The sequence below is a fragment of the Bufo bufo genome, chromosome 7 (assembly GCF_905171765.1).
Source record: "Bufo bufo chromosome 7, aBufBuf1.1, whole genome shotgun sequence".
NCBI classification, from domain to species: domain Eukaryota; kingdom Metazoa; phylum Chordata; class Amphibia; order Anura; family Bufonidae; genus Bufo; species Bufo bufo.
This window is the reverse complement of record NC_053395.1, coordinates 26,807,699-26,830,390: the sequence shown is the minus strand read 5'-3', so window position 1 is coordinate 26,830,390 and position 22,692 is coordinate 26,807,699. Positions and strand designations below refer to the sequence as shown.

Below are 22,692 nucleotides of genomic sequence, written 5' to 3'. Positions count from 1 at the left end.
ATGACAGGTCCCAACTTAATCAGTAATTAGAATTCCACCATTTATTTATTTTTTACAATTGGGCTACATTCATACGACAGCGGTGTGACAAACGTTTTTTATTTCATCCATTTTCATAGACCGTCAGCCCCCATCCAATTGAAGGGGACCGTGTTTTTTTTTTAACAACTGTTTCTCAGAAAGGCATCAGTGAAAAAAAACTGCCTTTAAAAACGGATAAACTGTCAGTTTTTCATGGCCATTTTGCATCCATTTCCTGGCATTCGATCAGATTTTAAAATATATATATAAAAGACCCCTCAGTGTCACCCAGTATATAAAAGGCCCTTAAAGGGGTTATCCTGGAAAAGATAATGATGCCTTATCCTCAGGATAGGTCATCATTCTTACATCTGTGGGGGGTCTAAGTCCTGGCACCCCTGCCGATCAGCCATTTTAGGGAGCCACAGCTCTGGCGAGCGACGCAGGCTCCCAGCAGCTTTCCGAGCACAGCGCTGTCCATCGTATAGTGGCACTGCTTGGTATTGCAGCTCTGCCCCATTGACCTGAATGGGGCTGAGTCGCAACTAGGCCATGTGACCGATGTACGTGATGTTACTGGTCTAGGAAGAGGCCGCAGCGCTCAAGGCCTCTGCTCGCAGCTGATTGGCAGGTTTCCCCTTCGTTGTTTATCCAGGCACAGTGACGTTATGTCTGGAACTGAAGGTCAGCGGGAACCACTACTGGTAGTTTGAAATTTTCGATAATCCGGCAATTTGAGGATTTCACAAGACTTTCCAAATACAGCTTTATGCCCCATTGCTACGGACACATTGCAACCAGAACCCTGCCAATATTGACCCAAGTACCTTCATAGAATAGGATGGTCGACTGTCATCAGATTTCAGATACGGGATTGTGGCTTTCTCCCAACCACTGGGGAAACTCAGGTGCTCAGTTTACAGACATTAGAGACCAACTGGGGTAAGATGGAGTCTTGTGAGGGCACAGCGAGACCTTACCGCCGTACAAAACACTGATGTTTGCGTGGTGACATACAATGAGGAGCAGCTTCCCAGGTGGGAGATAAGACAGCGCTTACGGGAAAGGTGAGAGCGGAGCAATCCTATTTATAGGTAATTGATTATTCATGGCCCTAACAAGAAATAATCTCTATTCATTAAGAGATTTCTCGGCAACGCCGAGCCCTCAGCACAAACTGAGCAATGGCAGATCAGATAAAGGGAAGATACTAAGCAGACGGCTTAGCGTAAGTGCTGGGGCAGGTGACATGGAAAGCTCGTCCCAGCATGACCAGAAGCCTTCCGCCGAGTCCAAGGATTAGACGAGACTTGGGGCTGTGTACGGCGGAAACGCTATTTATGATATACCGTTTTGGGCCTATGGAAGTGTGAAAGCCCCATAGGTGCTCAATGTCAGGCAGCAGTTGCAAAAGCCATTAAAGGGAACCTGTCACCGGGATTTTGTGTATAGAGCTGAGGACATGGGCTGCTAGATGGCCGCTAGTACATCCGCAATACCCAGTCCCCATAGCTCTGTGTGCTTTTATTGTGTAAAAATAAGATTTTATAGATATGTAAATTAACCTGAGATGAGTCCTGTCCCTGACTATGGGGACTGGGTATTGCGGATGTGCTAGCGGCCATCTAGCAATCCATGTCCTCAGCTCTATACCCAAAATCCCGGTGACAGGTTCCCTTTAAAGGTGTGTTCCGTTTGTTTGAAGTTATCCCCTATCCACAGGGGTTCCAGCGGTAGCCCATTACCTCCTGCAGCCCCCCTGAAAAGAACGGCGTGGCCACTCCATTAATTTATTTGGGAATTCCGGAGATAGCTGACGGCGCATAGTCGCACAGCAGCCACCCCTCCATTCACCCCTATGGGGCTTCCGAAAATATCCAAGCCCAAGTACTAGCAACATACTATCAATGTCACTGATGGGAATACCCCTTTAAAGAGGTCGTGCCATGAAAAATATTTTACTGTTTTCAAACCAGCACCTGGCTCTGAATACTTTTGTAATTGCATGTAATTAAAAATGTAGTATGGCCACTGAGTTATTCAATAAACTGTATCTGTATAGCGCCACCTGCTGGTTTTTCTTTAGCTTGTTTCTCGTCCACCTCACTCAGGTGGTCGCACACGCTCAGTTAAATAAATCTTCAACTATCACCAGCCATATCTTCTGTTAGAAGCTGTGACAGTTAGGGCTCATGCACATGACCGTATGTATTTTTCGGTCCGCAAAAAAAAAAAATTGATGACAACCATGTTACATCAGTATTTTTTGCAGATTCATTGTAACGATGCCTGTCCTTGTCCACAAAATGGATAAGAATAGGACATGTTCTATTTTTTTGGCAAAACGGACTTGCAAACATAAGGATACGGAATGCACGCGGAGTCATTTCCTTTTTTTTGCGGCCCCATTGAAATGACTGGTTCCGCATAAAGGCCGCACAAATAACGGAACGGACAAAAATATGTTCGTGTGCATGAGCCCTTACAGGGAGAGAGCTACAGCAGAAAGGACACGCTCTTTGAGAAAGAAAATGCAACCCCCAGCTGTGATAGGGAGAAAGCTACAGCAGAACCCCCCCCCCCCATGTCGGGGATCCCCACCTATTTTGAGAACAGCTCCCATCTCACAGCCACAATGAATAGAGAGGTGGTGGCGCCTGCGCAGCTCTCTCCGCTCACTTCTAAGGGAGTTCTCATAGAAGTGAACGGAGAGAGAGAGAGAGAGCCATAAATGTCCAGGTGAGAATAACCCTTTAGAAAATTGCTCTGCCCACTTTTTTGTCATCACCTTACTAAAAGTTGTCTGTAACGTTAAAGGGTTTGTTCACTTTGATAGAAAAGTCCACTGCGGTGAGCCGATCACAGGCTCCCGCTGCTGGAAACCCCAGAAATCCGCAGGGGGAAGAATCTAGCACCAAGCAGTCAACTTCGCAGCAGCAGCGCCACCAGAGGAGAAATGAAACATTGCACAGATTCCATCGATATCAGTGGGATGTCGGGTCCTCCAGAGGGATGGACGCACCTTGAAGCTGCTCTCCACTATGGCTAATATAATAGATAAGGATCCTGAATGTCGGTCCCTCCTCTAGTAACTCAGAATTCACTAATACGGCATTTGAAAGTAGGATTTCTTAATCAACCCCTTTAAGGCCTGATACCTTAGGAGTCCTAACCTGTTTGACAAGCAGGACCTATTTACTAATCATAGAACAATGCACCAAAAGGAATATACTGTTCTCAGTGAAAATCCTGGCCAAGACATGAAAGTACAGGGAACAAACAGCCTATAAATCCTTGTCACATCACGAGAACTCTGCATGTTCCTTACCTGATAGCAGAACCTCTGACTCCTCTTGTGAACTCTGCAGCCTGGATGGTATGCTGGGACCTGTGGTTCAACAGCCAGCGAGCCATAGGTTACAACTCACTGCATCAGAAAATGTATTCGCTGTTCTCCAGCTGCTGATAAACTACGACTCCCCCCAGCTTCAGGTTACCTGGTCATGCTGAGAGTTGTGGTTTACTACAGATGGGAAGCCCAGGTTGGACACCACTCCTTAAAGGAAAACTCTGACCGGAAGACAAAATGCTTCTTGCCAGGTTCCACTTCAAAAACCAATCTTAGGATCTGATGTCTGTGATGGGTCCCTGCTTCCTTGCTCTCCCGCCTCGCTCAGTTTCCCTGCAATCAATATATGCTTTGATGCTGCTGCAGCCAATGACTGGTTGCAGTGGTGAGCTGCCCCTCTGATGTCACGTCAATTGGTCGTGTGACGCAAGGCAGGTCACCGCTGCGGTGGCTTCAGAGTGGATGTTGGCAGCGGTGGATCTGAGGGAGGCAGCAGGGGAGCAAAGGAGCGGGGACCCAGTGCAAGAGCAAGCAAGCATGGTTGCAGGGTGGATAAAAATCAATGATTTAAAAAAAAAAAAAAAAAAATCTGATTTTTTTTTTTTATATAAAATGCTTTTTGAGGAAAATATATTACCATCCAAAGGTTATTCCGTCATGAAATAAAGATGAGTTTTTTAATTATGTAGAATAAGGCAGTACGTGGACTCCCATATTGTTGAATGGATTAGGCAGTGGCTGAGGGACAGACAACAGAAGGTTGTAGTCAATGGAGTATATTCAGACCAAGGTCTTATTACCAGTGGGGTACCTCAGGGATCTGTTCTGGGACCCATATTGTTTAATATCTTTATCAGGGAAATAGCAGAAGGCCTCGATGGTAAGGTGTGTCTTTTTGCTGATGACACAAAGATTTGTAACAGGGTTGATGCTCCTGGAGGGATACACCAAATGGAAAAGGATTTAGGAAAACTAGAGGAATGGTCAAAAATCTGGCAACTAAAATGTAATGTTGATAAGTGCAAGATAATGCACCTGGGGCGTAAAAACCCAAGAGCAGAATATACAATCAGTGACACAGTCCTAACCTCAGTATCTGAGGAAAGGGATTTAGGGGTCATTATTTCAGAAGACTTAAAGGGGTTGTCCGGGATCAAAGTTATTTTTTTTTAAAGTGTACTCCCCCACGCACTGTTTACATCTCTGTTTTGTCTAACTTAATTCCGCTCTGCACTGTGGGTCCCAGCGCAGCGCGGCATCACTGCTTTCAGATGACTCTCCTCTCCGCCCCCTCATCGCCATGTCCTCCATGCATCCGCCCCCCTTGAATCATAATCAGTTTTCTGCCGCACATTCCCCCCCCCTTAGTAACGCCCCTAAACTCCTCCTGGCTCAGTCCTCAGAGTATTGCTTCTATCTCCAGCCTGCCGCCCCATTTGCCTGCATTGGAGGCGTTTACTATGCTAATTAGCATAGTTCCCTTGCCTCCTTCATTGTGAACAACACGCCCTGCCCGGTGACGTCACCGGACCAGAGAGGCGTGGCTTAGCGCAATCTGTTGCCGAGCGCTCTGCATAATGCCTGCGGCTGATGGCGACGTCACCGGGCTCCCTGCGAAGCGGCTTCGCTCTGCAGAAGGGACCCGGTACGTCACTGAATGTGAGAAAAGACTCCCTTCCGGCTGAGAATTTGTGTAATGAATATGGGGCATCAGAAAAGTATGGGAAAGGTAGGACAGTCATGTAGGAGATATTTATGTCCTTGTTAAACAATTAAACCAAAGTCCCCAATCCCAGACAACCCCTTTAAAGGTAGGCAGCACCTTATGTGGAACTGCCCTAGGCTGAGGAGATATTGGGGGGTATAATAGATCTAATACGAAAAGTGTTTGAGACAAGAGTGGAGGCAGATGCCAGATTATGTGTACTAGGCTGTACTGAGTCTGTACAACTAGCCGCTGAGCAGAAATTAGCGGTTATCCGCATAGTGTATCAAGCAAGAAAGGTGATTGCGTACCATTAGGTGGATCATGATCCTCCAGAGGTGGGGGAATTTGTTCGTAAGGTTCACACATTGTTGCAAATGGAAAAATTTGTATACCAGAAGAGGAATAACAGTAAAAAATATGAGCAGATTTGGGGAAGATGGAGGCAATACCACAATATTGTAGATTAATGCGGTTTAAGTAGATACTGGGATCCGAACCGCCCCGGCATTACTTATGTTTTTAGAGGCCACACATGAGAAGCATGGATGTTATTGTTCACTGGGAGGGGATGAGGGGTGGGAGCTGTAAGAGGGTCTAGAGTATAGTCTTTTGAGATGAGAGGTGGTATATATGTTCTGTTACGCTGCCATGTAATGTACTGATGTATCCGAACTGTTGACATCTGTTATGTGCTTGAGGATTATGTACCGGATGTCCAGCTGTAATGTAAAGCTATTGCATTTCAATAACAAACTCTTTATGGAGAGGACTTTTGGAGATGTTCTCCTTGGATCTAAGACGCTTGGGTATGGGGAGGGGGAGGGATTGCTTTGTTTGTCTCATAAAATGCTTTGAAAATCTCAAAAACAATATGATTTAAAAAAAGGTAGTCAGACCATGTCATAGAGCAGCAGGAGATGCTAGCAGAATGCTGGGGTGTATAGGGAGAGGCATTACCAGTAGACAGAGGGGGGCGCTCATGCCGCTCTACAGAGCACTAGTGAGACCTCATTTGGAGTATTGTGCTCAGTACTGGAGACCATATCTCCAGAAGGATACTGATACTTTGGAGAGAGTTCAGAGAAGAGCTACTAAACTAGTACATGGATTGCAGGATAAAACTTACCAGGAAAGATTAAAGGACCTTAACATGTATAGCTTGGAAGAAAGACGAGACAGAGGGGATATGATAGAAACTGCTAAATACATAAAGGGAATCAACAAGGTAAAAGAGGAGAGAATATTTAAAAGAAGAAAAACTGCTTCAAGAGGACATAGTGTTAAATTAGAGGGGCAAAGGTTTAAAAGTAATATCAGGAAGTATTTAGGCTACTTTCACACTAGCGTTCGGGTGTCCGCTCGTGAGCTCCGTTTGAAGGCTCTCACAAGCGGTCCTGAACGCAGCCGTCCAGCCCCAATGCATTCTCAGTGGAGGCGGATCCGCTCAGAATGCATCAGTCTGGCAGCGTTCAGCCTCCGCTCCGCTCAGGACACCTGAACGCTGCTTGCAGCGTTCGGGTGTCCGCCTGGCCGTGCGGAGGCGAGCGGATCCAGACTTATAATGAAAGTCAATGGGTACGGATCCGCTTGAAGATGACACCATATGGCTCAATCTTCAAGCGGATCCGTCCCCTATTGACTTTCAATGTAAAGTCTGAACGGATCCGCTCAGGCTACTTTCACACTTAGAAATTTTTCTAAGTTATAATGCAGACGGATCCGTTCTGAACGGATGCAAACGTCTGCATTATAGGAGCGGATCCGTCTGATGAAACATCAGACGGACCCGCTCCAAACGCTAGTGTGAAAGTAGCCTTACTGAGAGAGTAGTGGATGCATGGAATAGCCTTCCTGCAGAAGTGGTAGCTGCAAATACAGTGAAGGAGTTTAAGCGTGCATGGGATAGGCATAAGGCCATCCTTCATATAAGATAGGGCCAGGGGGTATTCATAGTATTCAGTATATTGGGCAGACTAGAGGGGCCAAATAGTTCTTATCTGCCGACACATTCTATGTTTCTATATGTGTAATTTTTTTTGGTAAATAAATTCCATTAATCCATTCACAATGTCCGGCTCTTCCAGAGGTTTTTGTAAGATTATTGGGCAGTTTCTCTGCCTACAAGATATTATCACAGATGCTTGGTTTACTTTTGCAGTTCTCAAAACTGAATTTGACTCAGCAGAGATCACAGGCCTCTTCTTCACAGCAAAAATGTTATAACATGAACAGAGTTGAGAAAAAGACCTTAATCCTAACTTCTACAAACCTATGAATGCAGAATCAACCTAATCAAACTAATATGAAAAGTTGCATATTATAAGTTATACCAGCAAGAATTAGTCTTTATGTAAAAAACTATGATTTAAATCAAGCCTTACTGACTAGTGATTTACCGTATTTTTCGCTTTATAAGACGCACCTGATAGCACGCACCTAGGTTTTTGAGGAGAAAAATAAGAAAAAAAATATTTTGAACCAAAAGGTGTGCTTTTGGTAGGTTTTTAACTAATGGTGGTCTGTGGATGCCGCACTTATGGGAAGGGGGGGGGGGGGGGGGGATCTGTGTGTGACACTGATGGGGGGGGATCTGTGGGTGACACTGATGGGGGGGATCTGTGGGTGACACTGATGGGGGGGGATCTGTGGGTGACACTGATGGGGGGGGGATATGTGGGTGACACTGATGGGGGGGATCTGTGGGTGACACTGATGGGGGGGATCTGTGGGTGACACTGATGGGGGGGGGGATCTGTGGGTGACACTGATGGGGGGGGATCTGTGGGTGACACTGATGGGGGGCATCTGTGGGTGACACTGATGGGGGGGATCTGTGGGTGACACTGATGGGGGGGATCTATGGGTGACACTTATGTCATCCACAGATCCCTATAAGTGTCATCTACAGATCCCCCATCAGATGCATCAGTGTGGAGGGAGGAGGCGGAGACAATCATGGCGGAGCCCGGTGCAGTGATTCTACTCTAATACACCGGGCCAAGCAGCTGTTAAGTACATTCAAGCCGATCCATATCTTAATGTATACCGCACTGTTCTGTACTTACTGTAGTACTGTATGTATAGCATTAATACGGCGCAGACCGGCAGCTCCCTCGGTCATGCGCCGCCTGCCTGCTTATCTCTTAACTTTATTAAATGAACAGGCAGGCGGCGCATGAGGAGGGAGCTGGGGCAGGCGGCGCATGACCGAGGGAGCTGCCGGTCTGCGCCGTCTTAATGCTAAACATACAGTACTACAGTAAGTACAAAACAGTGCGGTATACATTAAGATATGGATCGGATTGAATGTACTTAACAGTTGCGGGGCCCGGTGTATTAGAGTAGAGTCACTGCACTGGGCCCCGCCATGAGTGTCCTCGCCTCCTCCCTCCACACTGATACTTGGCTGGCCGCGCTGTGCAGCATAGCGGCCAGCGAAGTATTCGCTTTATAAGACGCATGGCCATTTCCCCCCCCACTTAAATCGTGATTTACATCATTTTGATTTAAATCAAATCCACCCTGCATGGTTGTCTTTGCAGTTCTAGCCAGGAAGGTAAACAATCCCTTCAAATGCATTGTCTGGAAATTACATATTGATGACCTATCCTCCAGTCATCAATATATGATTGGTGGGGATTCGACTCCTGGCAACCCCTCTGATCAGCTCTATGAAAGGGCTACAGTGCTCAGACCAGCGCTGCGGCCTCTTCACAGTATACTACTGTACAATGTATAATGGCCGTGCTTGGTATTGCAGCCCAGGCCCATTCACTTGAATGGGACTGATCTGCACAAGGGACATGTGACTGATGGACGTGAAGTCAGAGGCCAAGGTGCTCATCTGAGCGCTGTGGCTTCTGCAAACTCTGATCGTTGTGGGTGCCGGGAATCACCTACCCCCCCCATTGATCAGATATTGATGACCTATTCAGAGGCATCAATATTTAAATCCCGGGAAAAAAACTTTAACCCAAAAAGCTATTATTTTGAAGGTAAAGGAACAGCCAATGCCATCGTACAATGCGAAGACCACATCATGGCTTCCTAGACCCCTGCAGGTACGACACAACAACAGAAAGGGGAATTATACAGTTAACTGCAGTCATACCTGATTTTTTTTTTACCTGGACATCTCTCGTATCTCCAGCACTTATCCCTTCACCTCTACCCTTTGAGGGCTTGTGCGGGTATCACGTGTGGTTAGGATTATGCACAAAAATAAGGTTGTATAATATAAACCCTGTCCGGAAAAGCAACACATAAGCTGACATTTACAATAAAATGAAAGGAACATTGTGTCATCATGAAGTCGAAATCCACCCACACAGGGAAGTCATTACTCGGAAGCCATAAATTATCACTTGCCACTAATCACTTGTTATTTGTACACCGAGGCTGGGTGCTGCTGTATATACAGACGCCTTCAGCTGTGTGCTACCATGCTCCTCTGGCTGGTATAGTCCCACAAAACGGGCAACGTTTGCCATGCTGATAGTTTATATAAGTGGTCACGGATGTCTGATCACCTACCTACAAAAACATGCACCTTCAGAGATGCTAAACATGGGGTCTGATGGTGGAATATGACAACCTGACCATGTCTTGCTCCAGCAAATGGCTGAAGAGTATCGGGGGCTATACCCGCAGCATCCAGCTGACTGCATGTAGAAAGGGTTGACTATGGAGAGACAAAAATATCCTTCTCCGTGTCCCCCTCAGCACCACTGCTAATCTGTGCTATGCTGGGTGGGCTGCTTTCCTGCTTACAACTCACAAAACCCTGCACATGTACTCTGTATGTCTTTCACTCCTACCCCCCTGTTCCCCTCCCCAAAATTACCACTAGTCAGTCTCCTTCCCACTCTGGCAGCTGTAAATATAATCCTGATTAAGCTCCCCAGTCAGTCACCTTTCACTTCTGGTGGCAACATATATATTCCACACTAAGTTCCCAAGTCTGTCACCTTCCCCTCAGGCAGCTGTAAATATATTCCCTAGTCAAGTCTCCTTCCCCCTCTGTCACTTGAAAATATAATGCCAGTTAAAGAGGACCGTTTACCGCTCCTGACATGCCTGTTTTAATAGCTTCATGCATTCCCCATGTAATAACAATTCTGGAGCATCTATTCTTATGGCTCTATGTTGTGCCATTCCTATAGTATTCCTACTAGAAGTTATGAATGAATTGCTAGCAGTCTGCAGTAAGGGTACAGAGGGGCGGTAACCAGTAGGGGGTGTGTACCTGCACAGAGTCACTCTATCCAATCAGTGCTGCCATTTTCAGACTGTGCAGGTACACACCCCTTACTGGTTACCGCCCCTCTGTACCCTTACTGCAGACTGCTAGCAATTCATTCATAACTTCTAGTAGGAATACTATAGGAATGGCACAACATAGAGCCATAAGAATAGATGCTCCAGAACTTTTATAACATGGGGAATGCATGAAGCTATTAAAACAGGCATGTGAGGAGCGGTGACAGGTCCTCTTTAAGCTCTCCAGTCAGTCACTTCCCCTCCCCTCTGGCAGCTGTAAATATAATCCTGATTAAGATCCCCAGGCAGTTACCTTTCCCTTCTAGTAGCCATAAATATATTCCACAATAAATTCCCAAATCTGTCACATTGGCAGCTATAAATATAGTCCCAGCAAGTTTCCTTCCCCCTCTGCCACTTGTAAATATAATCCCGATTTACCCTTCCCAGTCAGTCACCTTCCCCTTCTGGCAGCTGTAAATATAATCCAATTAAGTTTCCCAATCAGTCACCTTTTCCCTCTGACAGTCATAAATAAATAGTCCCCATTAAAGGGAACCTGTCACCGGGATTTTGGGTATAGAGCTGAGGACATGGGTTGCTAGATGGCCGCTAGCACATGCGCAATACCCAGTCCCCATAGCTCTGTGTGCTTTTATTGTGTAAAAAAAAATAACATTTGATACATATGCAAATTAACCTGAGATGAGTTCTGGGACAGGACTGATTTCAGGTTAATTTGCACATGTATCAAATCGTTTTTTTTACACAATAAAAGCACACAGAGCTATGGAGACTAAGCTGGCCAACAGCATTTAGCTCAGGACCGGATGTGCACATTGCTATATAGTTTGAACACCAGGTGGCGCCATATTATATAAGTAAATGTCATGATTCTTCACTGGATCAGTGTTTTTAATGCATGTAAATTGAAAACACTGCAATTTTTTTATGATCTATACAATAAATAAAATTCACTGGCAGAATAACTTCTTTAAGTGCCAAGAACATGAAAAAAAAAAAAGTAAGCAATACAGAGGGCGAGTATTTATTGCAACGGAAGGTCAGTGTCGTACTACAGACCAGTGGCTTCTAGACCTTACTTTGTCAGAAAGGGAGTAGCAATGTTTGCGATTGGATCCCAGGATAATCCGTGCTGAGCGGGACTGCTGCCAGATAGTGAAGAGGGTACAGAAGGGGCCTTAATAAATACATAGTGTTAAAGGGGAACTCTTGGCCGGTGGAATGCAGGATATGTTAATATATACATGTACAAAATAATAAAAAATAAATGAAACCAGCTCCGAGGGACAGACACTCCTGTCTAAATCTGCGTCAGAGGAAGGAACTTTTGGTAGTAACTCTTGGTGACGTCAATCATGAGTTCCTGCGTGCATTCTGGGAGCTCTCCTGAGAACAGCCCTAAAGGGATAAAAAGACAAAAGGAGCAGAAATCAGACAAAATAAAAGTCCAGAATAAGTTTTTTTTATATATATATATATATATATATATATATATATATATATATAATTTATAGTTCATAATAAAGCACCACTAATAAGAGATTTACACATTAGACGTATATTGGCCATACCCGCCGATTTCAGCAGGGCTGGCTGATGGTTAAAGGTGTACGGGGTCTCCTGGTGGCAGATTTTGAGGGAGTTATGGATTGGTCTTTTGGACTTCAACATGCTCCTTCAAACATAATTATTTTGTTCTCAGGGAAGATAACCTCACCAGAGGAGTCTGGCAGATACCACATCCCCTTTTCCACTCAGAACACATGTATACTTGGCCGAGCCTAGTGTGCACGTGTACGCGTGGTTTGAGAGAGATAGCAATCCGTTCAACAGCTATCTTATGTGTATGGCCAGCCTAGGAAACAGGGGTTATCCAACGTTCTCCACCTGAAGATAAAGGCCAGAGTCAAGACAGTTAAAGGGGTTGTTCAATGTTGACTCGTTCTTTTCTAAATTACACCACCCCCCACCCCGCCAGATCCGTGAAGGAAGTATACTTCCTGCTCCCCGCTGCTGGTTCAGTGGCTCCCTGACTGTCATCGCATGTAAACTTCCTGCATGGGCAGGGTCATGTATGCCACTGCAGCCAATGACTGGCCTCTGTGGTGACGTGTCTCCAAGCGGTACTACTTAGGGACTTGTCATGCATGCAGGAAGTTTACATGCAGGGGACCAAAAGTTTGGTGAAAACAGTCTGGAAGCCACAGAACCATCACTGAGTGGCGGGTAAGTATACTTCCCTTCACAGGTCTGGGAAGTGGAATTTAAAACACCAAGTCAACAATGGACATCTCCTTTAAATCTCTTGACCATGGCCTTTATGTTCATGTGGGAGAGGAACCCCCCTCACTGCAGTTCTTGGTTGTTGAGTGGTCTCAGTCACTGGCTGCATTACCTCAACCTTTAAAGTCACCGTGGAACCATCGCCTAAATCTCATTCTAGATCTCAACCACCACTACTTTCCCCAACAATCTGGACTCACCGGGGCAGCCAGAAAACACGGTAAATGGGGGGACCACCGTCTCAGGGGGCAAAACCGTATTGTCCAATATTTTACAGCAATCCTTCAAGACGCATCTCCGGCCCTGTACGCAATACAAGAATTGATGAGATTGAACCTCAAATTTTGAAACACATTGTTGAAAGCATTATTTCAAGTGATGGAAAATAAAGGGGCCACAAGACTTTAGGACCCCTATCAGGAGGGCTACTCTCCAGCTGTCAAGGCATACTAGGAGTTGTAGCTTTGAAACAGCTGGAGTGCTTGCAGGTTGTGCACCCCTGCTTTTAAGGGGTTGAACAGTGTCTAGATATTGAAGACCTATCCTCAGAACAGGCCATCAATATCACATGGGTGGGTGTCCGACCCCCTGCACCTCCACCAAACAGATGTGGAGGGTCGTCATTCATGTGATTGAGAGCTGAACTGCATACACAGTACATGGAGCTTTCTGCTTCTGGCTCTATCCACTGTGGTGCCGTCTGAAAACAGCTGATCGGTGGGGGCGCCGGACCGCCACCAATTTGTATCCTGATGATAGCTCATTAATATCTAGACCAGGGATAGGCAACATCCGGCACTCCAGCTGTTGTGAAACTACAAATCCCAGCATGCATACTTACTCTGTTCTTCTCCGAACGCCCATAGAAATGAATGGAGCATGCTGGGAATTGTAGTTTCACAGCAGCTGGAGTGCTGAAAGCTGCTGACCCCTGATCTAGACACTTGAAAACCAAGCAATCAAACTGAGAATTACAATGAGTGAGGAGATGCCACCATGGACCAGTTCCCTTTAAACCCTTGATACTTACGATGACACAGTTCTTCCCTATGTGTACATAGGAGCCTATCTGTGCCGCATTCACTACGCAGTCTTCTTCTATAAAGACATGGTCTCCGATGTGTAGAGGGAAAAAAGCCACCCTGTAGGAGCAAGAGATATTAGGTGTTTACCCCGCCATCTTGCCGAATCACATGTTCCATAATGCATCGCATGGTCCTAGAGCTACAGCGTTTTATGTGTCGCCCTGTGACCACAGAGTCACGAGCTGCTATCATAGCTGGGGGCAGGTGTACACCGCTGACCCTCGGTCCAATTATGTGGCACAGTTTTTCCTCCACATAAAGGATCTTTCATTTTGACCCAGTTTTCTTCATATGTGAATATAATTGGCATTTAGCGAGGCGGTGGGCTTTTTTACTGGCAAGGAACGGAACAAACTGAAAAGACAGAAGCTGTATTGGCAATTAAAGGGAATTAGAGAACTAAGAATAACGCTGTGTAATGGAAGTACAGGGACAGGACACTTAATGGGCAGCAATGGACTATTAATTGGTGAGGTCTCATATATGGGAGCAGAAGTCACGAGAATACACAAACACTTCTACGGGCCAGATCCTGCATCTGCTCATACTTTTGTACATAGGAAGAAGTATTGTAATAATTAGTGCTGGCCGACTCCAGATAGTAAAACTGGCCATACACTTTAAATTCGGCCAAACTTGACGATTCCAGCCGACCATCTAATGTGTACGGGAACCTATTGACTGTCCGTGGAGAGAAGGATCAAGTTTGTTGGGACTTCAATATACTTGATCCTTTTGTTCTTTAGAGAGATAAGCAGCTGCCAGAGCAAACACATACCCAGTTGGCTTTTATATATTGTATTTTTCGCTTTATAAGACGCACTTTTTTCATCCAAAAGTGGGGGAAATGTGACAGCGCGTCTTATAAAGCAAATATTAATGGGCACTATCATTAGTGTGCAGGGGGTGTGGAGAGTGTAGCGCTGATGCTGGCTTTACTCATCAGTCCCTGGTCTTCTGGGAGCCTGCTGTGATGTGCCCTGACCGCATACACCTTCAGGACGTAGGCATGCACTATGACCTGGCGCTGTGCAATATCAGGTCACAGTGCAGCGCCGGCAGAAGAACAGGGAGCGGCGAGTGCAGGAAGAGTGCGCTGGATCTGTAGAGTGGCAGCACCATCTGGAGCAGGAGAGGTTCATTTATATTTTTTATGTCTTATCTGAGGTCTGAAGAAGTTTGAGGTCTGATCGGGGGAGGGGAGGGCTGATCTGAAATCTGATAAAGATTTGGGGGGGGGGGGGGGGGTCTAATCTAAGGCCTGATAAAGATTGGGGAGTCTGATCTGAGGTCTGATAAAGATTGGGGAGTCTGATCTGAGGTCTGATAAAGATTGGGGAGTCTGATCTGAGGTCTGATAAAGATTGGGGAGTCTGATCTGAGGTCTGATAAAGATTGGGGAGTCTGATCTGAGGTCTGATAAAGATTGGGGAGTCTGATCTGAGGTCTGATAAAGATTGGGGAGTCTGATCTGAGGTCTGATAAAGATTGGGGAGTCTGATCTGAGGTCTGATAAAGATTGGGGAGTCTGATCTGAGGTCTGATAAAGATTGGGGAGTCTGATCTGAGGTCTGATAAAGATTGAGGAGTCTAATCTGAGGTCTGATAAAGATTGAGGAGTCTAATCTGAGGTCTGATAAAGATTGAGGAGTCTAATCTGAGGTCTGATAAAGATTGAGGAGTCTAATCTGAGGTCTGATGAAATTTTTTTTTTTTTCCTATTCTTCCTCCTCTAAAACCTAGAAGCGTTTTATAAAGCGAAAAATACGGTTTGTGTTTCGTGCCTGTATACAAGCAGAAATAGCACTAGGTTATGTCTGCGCCTCACCCTTTGCTGAACTTCTTGAATGGTGGCCGGATCACGCTTCGACTTTTGATGACGCAGTGTCGTCCCACTCGAACATTCGCCAGGTCTCCTCTTATAATACAGTCGTTCATGACTATCGTCTGCAAAGAGGAAAGAAAGAAGGGCAAGTGAGGACAGTTATTTCAGTCTAAACATCGTCTGCACAGACCTTGCACTTGTGATTTTCAATCTAAACTTTGCACCAATACAATAATCTCATGTAAATAAAATTAGAGGGGGTCATCCTTCGTGCCCACCCCCTTCAAACAGCTTATTGGTGGAGGCACCAGGAGCTGGGCCCCAACCAATTTGATAATGACAGACTATCCTAAGGATGAAGGGGATTAAAGGGATTGTCCAAGGACATTCCAACTTGCGGCACGCCCGCCGATCACCTGTTCAAGTGAATGTGGCTAAGCTGCACTACCAAGCACAGCCACTATACAATGGACGGCGCTGGGCTTGGTAAGCTGTGAGGATGCTGTGGTGCTCATTACATTGCCACATCTTCCTCAAGCTGCGCTGCTATCTGTGACTTCGCTCCGCTCATGCCCGGTCTAAAATTGTGGGCATGGGCCGGCCTGTCTCATTCCCCATTTTCTACACCATTGGAAGCTGTCTTATATTTAGAACTGGCACTGGGTGCGCCAAAGTTTTGGAGAGGCCGGCGCCTCTTCATACTTTCGGCCGATCCACCGCCAGTTTAAGGCTTTAATAAGGCCGGTCTTAATAAATGTGCCCCTATATCTTTATACAAGCTCTAAAATAGGGATCAGAGGCGGACTAAGGCTGGCCATACACATTAGATAGCATTCAGCCAAGCATGCATGTGCCTTGGACAGTAAGGGGGATGAAAGAGACCTCTGCCAGTGGCTTGTCTACCCAGGGACAAAAGGACTGGACATGCTGAAATCCAACTGCTTGATCCTTCACTTTCCTGACATTTGCCGTCAGGCCAGAGTCGGGGGGGCCCCCATACACATTAGATGGTTGGCCAGTCCTGCTGATACCAGTATGCACAGTATTTTCAGAAGTCACTTTTATTTATCTGGTGCAGAGTGATAATTGCTAGGTGCAGACAGCGCTCCCTGGCGAGTCGGGTCTGATTCCCTGGATGATCGTGTAAACCTGATAAATGAGGATAAAAGTCTCTGCTGAGAGGTGAAGGGAGCAGCTAATCTCACACTGATTTTCTGCTTTCCACATAATCTGTCAAACTCCTTCCGTAAAGACTACCACAATGAGGCCTGATCACAAGCATGGAGAACCTGCGTGCCCTCGCTTCTGGCCTAGCGAGATCTAAAGCTGGACACAGAAGGGAAACGTGTTGTGCTTTTTTATAATTTGTGAAATAGTTTTGGTTTTTTTCTTTGGGGTAAAATGACCTTTTCCCCACTAAAATATATATTAAAAAAATCATTACAAATTTTTCTTTTTTTTTTTCCAGTACGGGCCACCAGGGGGTGCTAACACGAAAAAAGTGTCCGCGTCCTGCTAGCCATAGACATAGGTCGAGCCTGCCGATCAGCTAATATGTGTATGCAGCCTCCTGACGGTCACCCAGCTGCAAGGGGGGATAAGGATGGGATTTCATGTCTGAAAATGGCTTATTCCCCTACTTGACTGAGCGTGCACGTGTGTGGGGGTGCAGAGGACAGCAGCACGGGCTGTCGGCCGGCAGGAAACAGCTGTGACCTCCCCGTCCGATTATCTGACCATATTGCTGTGGGACCCTCGTCTATTACCCATACCGGCTTATACATGAACGGCTGGATACTGGAGGCCGCACTACATTTTTTCCGGAAGAGTAAAAATACTCCTTTTATCATTTTTAGCCGAGGAGGAGTATGAAAGAGAGTATACATTACTCGCTGCGCTGTCACCTTCTACTGCAGGTCCATCTTGATGTCCGGGCTGTAGTTTTCCACCACTGAGGAGTCGTCTTAAGCTTCCCTGCCGCCAGGTTAGCCGGGGCCCTTGGACACAGCGTACCGCTCCCCGTACTACAGCAACTCTCGTCAATCAGCCCCTCCTCCTTACAGATCCCGGTCCAACCAATAACAAAGCTCCTTGCTGTACGGAGCGTTGCTATTGGTTATTACGGGTACGGACAGCATTGCTCACTGCACCGATGAATGGCAGGGAAAAGCCTAAGGCACTCGTACAGGCGTTATAGCGACCTCTGCGAGTTGCTCTGTGTTACCCCATTTCCACCTTGGCTAATGGAAGGTTGTGGGGGGCTCTATGATGCCCATATGCCTGTTAAGGAGTTACCTTAAGGACACAATCTCTCCAAGCTAATATTTGCATTTTTAATACAATACTGAGTTGTGTTGTTCGACCATTGACCCCTGCTGCATGAAGAGAGGGGGGGGGGGGGGGGGGGGGCAGGCAAGGACTAGGAACAAGTCATTGGGAAGTCTCTTCGCCTGTAAGTATAAAAAGCCACAAGAACCTAAACCTGACAAGTGTAATTCCTCCCTAACGTCAACTATTGCAGCTTCTGAATTACAGTCTATAGCTAAAGCAACAGCGCCCCCAGATAAACAGGTCATAAAAGGAACTGCATGGGAAAATGTTTCCCAAAATTACGTTTAAAGGGGTTTTCCAACCCCCTCTGGATAGGTCATCAGTATCTGATCGGTGGGGGTCGAACACCCGGGAACCCCGCTGATCAGATGTTTAAGAAGGCAGCGACGCTCCTGTGAGTACCACGGCCTTCTCACAAGTTTTTCCTAGGCCAGTGATGACACATTCATCGGTCACGTGGCCTACGCGCAGCTCAGCCCCAAGTCAAAAGGGCTGAGCACGATGCCAAGCACAGCCACTATACAACGTACGGCGCTGTGCGTGGTGAGCAGGGCGAAGGCCGCTGCGCTCACAGCACTGCTGGTGCCTTCTCAAACAGCTGATCGGCGGGGGTCCTGGGTGTTGGACCCCCACCGATCAGATACCGATGACCTATCCAGCCCATTCTGAGAGCTTTTTTTGGTTAAAACTAATGTGAACAGTCTTGATTTTTTTGTTTGTCAAGATGATTTTTTATAGCATCATTTATATCATTTGTTTTTTTTTTGTACTCTATTTTTATGATATGAATGCTCCATAGTACAAGATGAGGCTGTGTTCACATCTACATCACAGGCGCTGTCTGGAGCCTGCGTCACAGATTCAGTCACATTAGGTGAACAGAACAGCGTTGCACGGAGAGTGATATATATATATATATATATATATATATATATTTTTTTTTATTTTTTTTTTTTCCGGCAAACCGATGGACACCTTAGTAGAACCCGTCAGACCCCAGTGTAAGGCCTCTTTCACACGTTGTGGTCTTCACAGACCGCCCACGCATCCATTGACTTTAATGAGCATTCACACATCAGTGGTTTTCCATGGCCTGTTGTGGCACCAGAGAAGCATGCACTATTGTGTCCGTGATTAAGGATCCTTCACACTCGATATAGTCTATGGGTCTGTGAAAACCACGGACACAACGTGGATGCCATCTGTGTTTGGTCCGTGGTTTTCACAGACCATTGGTAGGAGATGCTCTGTGGAATATAGATGACACACAGGGGGCCAAAAACGGAAAAACACAGATGAACCCCTGACCATTTTGTCCCGATTGCCATCATGGACATGGAAGCCTCTTTCACACGAACGATACGGATTAGGTCCGGATGCGTTCAGTGAAACTCGCACAATTTTGCAAGCAAGTTCAGTCAGTTTGGTCTGCGATTGCGTTCAGTTTTTTCCGCGCGGGTGCAATGCGTTTTGATGCGTTTTTCACGCGCGTGATAAAAAACTGAAGGTTTACAAACAACATCTCTTAGCAACCATCAGTGAAAAACGCATTGCATCTGCACTTGCTTCTGGATACAATGCGTTTTTCAATGAAGCCCCATTCACTTCTATGGGGCCGGGGCTGCGTGAAAAACGCAGAATATAGAACATGCTGCGTTTTTCACGCAACGCAGACCAGATGGGTGAAAAAAAAAAACGCTCATGTACACAGACCCATTGAAATGAATGGGTCAGGAGTCAGTGTGGGTGCTATACGTTCACCTCACGCATTGCACCCGCGCGGAAAACTTGCTCGTGTGAAAGGGCCCTAAGCCTACTTTCACATCTCCACATTGGTTTCCAGCAGAGGATCTTAAAACCGGACCAAAACGGTTCCATTTGATTTAACACATCAGGATGCATCAGTTCCGTTCGGATGCGGTTGTGTTAAATCAAAATGGAACAAACCAGATGCGTCACTAAAGTCAATGGGTGACTTTATCCCACAGATCATTCCGTGATACCAAATTTATACAGTATTATTAATGACTTTTGATCACTTTTATTATTTCTTCCAAGGGGGAAGTCATTCTTGTAAAACCTTTTTTGATTTGTTTTTTATTTCTCCAGCCACTAGGGGGCGTGAACATCCAATCTACTAATCACTTCACTTCTATACTGTGATACAATATGCCTGTCAGCATAAAACTGACAGGCAGCCCGTTACTGTATGTGCAGTAAGTAGTACGTATATCACCCACCTTGCCATTGAGGACGATGTTCTGGCTTCCGCATAATACAGACTGACGGCTGACTTTATTTCCGGAGGCCTGAGGACAGAACACACAAGAAGGTTACCGAGTTTTCATTTATGGCACGCGGTCGTAAATCCGCGTAAACCACGGGTATCCTCAAGGGAGTATCCAGTATGGACGTAACGTATCTAAAACAGGAGGGAATCGAACTGCAGGCAGTTTCCATCTGGTGTGATGGGAGTTGTGGTATCTCAAAACTTGGGAGGGACAGAAGTTGGAGACCACTGCCATACACTGTCTACAATGCTAGGGAATTGTATTGTAAGCAGTTCTCCAATGCACTGTTGTGTTGAAGGGGTTGTCTCACTTCAGCAATTGTAATTTATTATGTAGACACAGGTACTACAAAGCACTTACTAATGTATTGTGATTGTCCATATTGCTGGCTGGATTCATTTTTTCCATTACATTATACACTGCTTGTATCCATGGTTACGACCACCCTACAATCCAGCAGCGGTGGTCATGCTTGCACACTATAGGAACCCGCCTATGTGCACTACTACAGGTCTGGACACCAGAGAGGCCGACACTTGTATGCAATTGTTTTTAAGCCAAAGGTTGATGAGCAGGAAGAAGCACAGAGCAGATCTGCTGTTATGGATTTTCCTGCAATTCCATGGCAAAATTCACACAGGTTACATGCAGATCTTTTACGGATTTCATTGTGAAATCTGTGGTGGAAATGCACAGCATCAATTGAAACGTTACAGACTTAAAGGCTATGGACACCTTTGGGGTAATTTTTTTTTGTTATTATTGCACTGTACTTATTTTGCGCAAATTTTTTTTTTCAAATGATCTTTATTAAAAATATTAAACCCCTGCCTCTGTACATTCTTGAGATTCTCTAGTAGCAGGTCCTGCATTTTCACTCTGTTCCATCAGGCAGCTCAACTGATGACTCCTTATCGCTGACCTTATAAACACTCATTATAGGGCTAAAACGATTCATCGATTTAATTGATGTAGTCGAGGCAAAAAAAATCCTCGGTGCAGGATAACCTTGGAGCATGAGTGAAACGAAGCTTCTCACTCACCGCGCTGCAGGACCTTGCGTTCACACATCGTCAGCGCGCTGGCTGACGCTGTGTGTGACGTCAGGTCCCCAGTGCATGCTAGGATGAAGACGCGTCTCCTGCGGACTCCATGTGTCGGCGCGCTCTGCACTGAAAGGTAAGTATAAAGTTAGCAGAGGCGGGGGGGGGGGGGCGGGAAATGGTGGCACCTGTGAATTGGCATGTATAAAGTTATTGGCGGGAGGGGACACCTGTGATTTGGCATGTATAACGTTATTGGTGGGGGAGAGGGGTTAATGGGGGCACCTGTGATTTGGCACATGGAGGGGCTGATCTGGGGCAGTGGGTGGCATGGAGGCACTCGGGAAGGGGGACATCATGGCAATCCGGATGGAGGGGCTGATGGCAGTGGGGGCACTGGGGGACATGGCATGGAGGGGCTGCTGCAGATCTGATGGCACTGGGGGACATGGTGGATGGCATAGGAGGCACTGGGCAAGGGGGACATCATGGCAATCTGGATGGCATGGAGGGGCTGATGGCAGTGATATCATGGGGGCACTGGCGGTCATGGCATGGAGGGGCTGCTGATCTGATGGCATTGGTGGACATGGTGGATGGCATGAAGGCACTGGGGGACATTTTTATAAAGCAATACTTTTTTTGTTTTGTTTTTTAACTGTAGAGACAGCGCATACAGCCGCACAGATACCACGACTGTGTCTAATAACCGATCACAAAAAACTCCGGACACGGGATAAGACAAGTGACAGAACACAAAGACCCCCACCTAATACAATACATACAAATCATGGGACAACCCCACCCAAAGCCTATGCAGTGTGTACCAGTATAAGGCAGAATTCAGACACCACGGGCCTCCATACATCCCATATACATGACAGTCAGAGGATGATGCAGGCGTGGTCATGGAGGGCGCACAGAACATACATGTACACGGCCGGTGGGGGGGGGGAGGACGCACCACCAGGCCGCCATGTCTACCCACGCAGGGCTATGTCCCCTCCACGACACTCACAGTCTCTATGTACTCCGACTTGTTATACAGCAGCTCGCTCAGCTCCATGGCTCGGCCGGCGTGACGTCACTTCCGCTCCTGGCGCGCCGGGGTTGGTCACGTGACGCGGTCATGTGACCCGCCCCGCCGTGCGGGCTGAGGAGAACGGAGGAGGTGACAGCGGCCGCCGCGTGTGTACGTCCAGGGAGACGGTATATGGGGGCGCCATAGGGTGATTCTGGAGTGGCTCCTGTGTCTGAACTGTGTCCTAAAAGGGGGGAGGGGGGAACTTTTAAGGAGTTTTCTGGGAAAATTGTGAAATTATTTTTCTCCCCTTAATGTGCAGACGTCAAGCTTTAATAATTATAAATGTATCCCCCGCCGCCATGTCTGCGGGTGAGGCCTTAGTCAATGGTTGTGTCTAAACTCCAGACACCAAACGGACCTGGTCCTTTTGCAGTATGGGAAATAGCCAG

General features: G+C 46.5%; 2 protein-coding genes across 5 annotated transcripts in view; one reads left to right on the top strand and one right to left on the bottom strand.

Moving 5' to 3' along the window:
- Window positions 1-11,371: 11,371 nt before the first annotated feature.
- On the bottom strand, window positions 11,372-22,370 carry DCTN5 (dynactin subunit 5). The gene is made up of 6 exons (XM_040439274.1): window positions 22,238-22,370; window positions 20,126-20,194; window positions 15,558-15,676; window positions 13,675-13,786; window positions 12,845-12,947; window positions 11,372-11,759 (listed from the first exon to the last, which is right to left on the bottom strand). Exons 1-6 carry the CDS (start codon window positions 22,283-22,285, stop codon window positions 11,662-11,664), a joined length of 549 nt encoding a protein of 182 aa, XP_040295208.1. The 5' UTR covers window positions 22,286-22,370; the 3' UTR covers window positions 11,372-11,661.
- The window catches only part of PALB2 (partner and localizer of BRCA2), a 59,597-nt gene continuing 59,244 nt past the window's right edge, over window positions 22,340-22,692 (top strand). The window contains exon 1 of one of the 4 annotated variants that reach the window (XM_040439270.1): window positions 22,340-22,411. The gene's annotated coding sequence lies outside the window, so the exon portion shown is untranslated. Of the gene's footprint in view, window positions 22,429-22,692 lie in introns of all 4 variants that reach the window. The other 3 variants (XM_040439273.1, XM_040439271.1, XM_040439272.1) reach the window with 3 other exon arrangements.

Excerpts from the sequence above, each read along its gene's own strand:
- DCTN5 (XM_040439274.1), bottom strand. The coding sequence starts at position 22,285 with ATGGAGCTGAGCGAGCTGCTGTATAACAAGTCGGAGTACATAGAGACT. Across the intron at positions 12,948-13,674 it reads TAGGGAAGAACTGTGTCATC|GGCCGGAGATGCGTCTTGAA; the intron begins GTAAGTATCAAG and ends TATTGCGTACAG. Across the intron at positions 11,760-12,844 it reads CGTGTTTTCTGGCTGCCCCG|GGCTGTTCTCAGGAGAGCTC; the intron begins GTGAGTCCAGAT and ends TTATCCCTTTAG.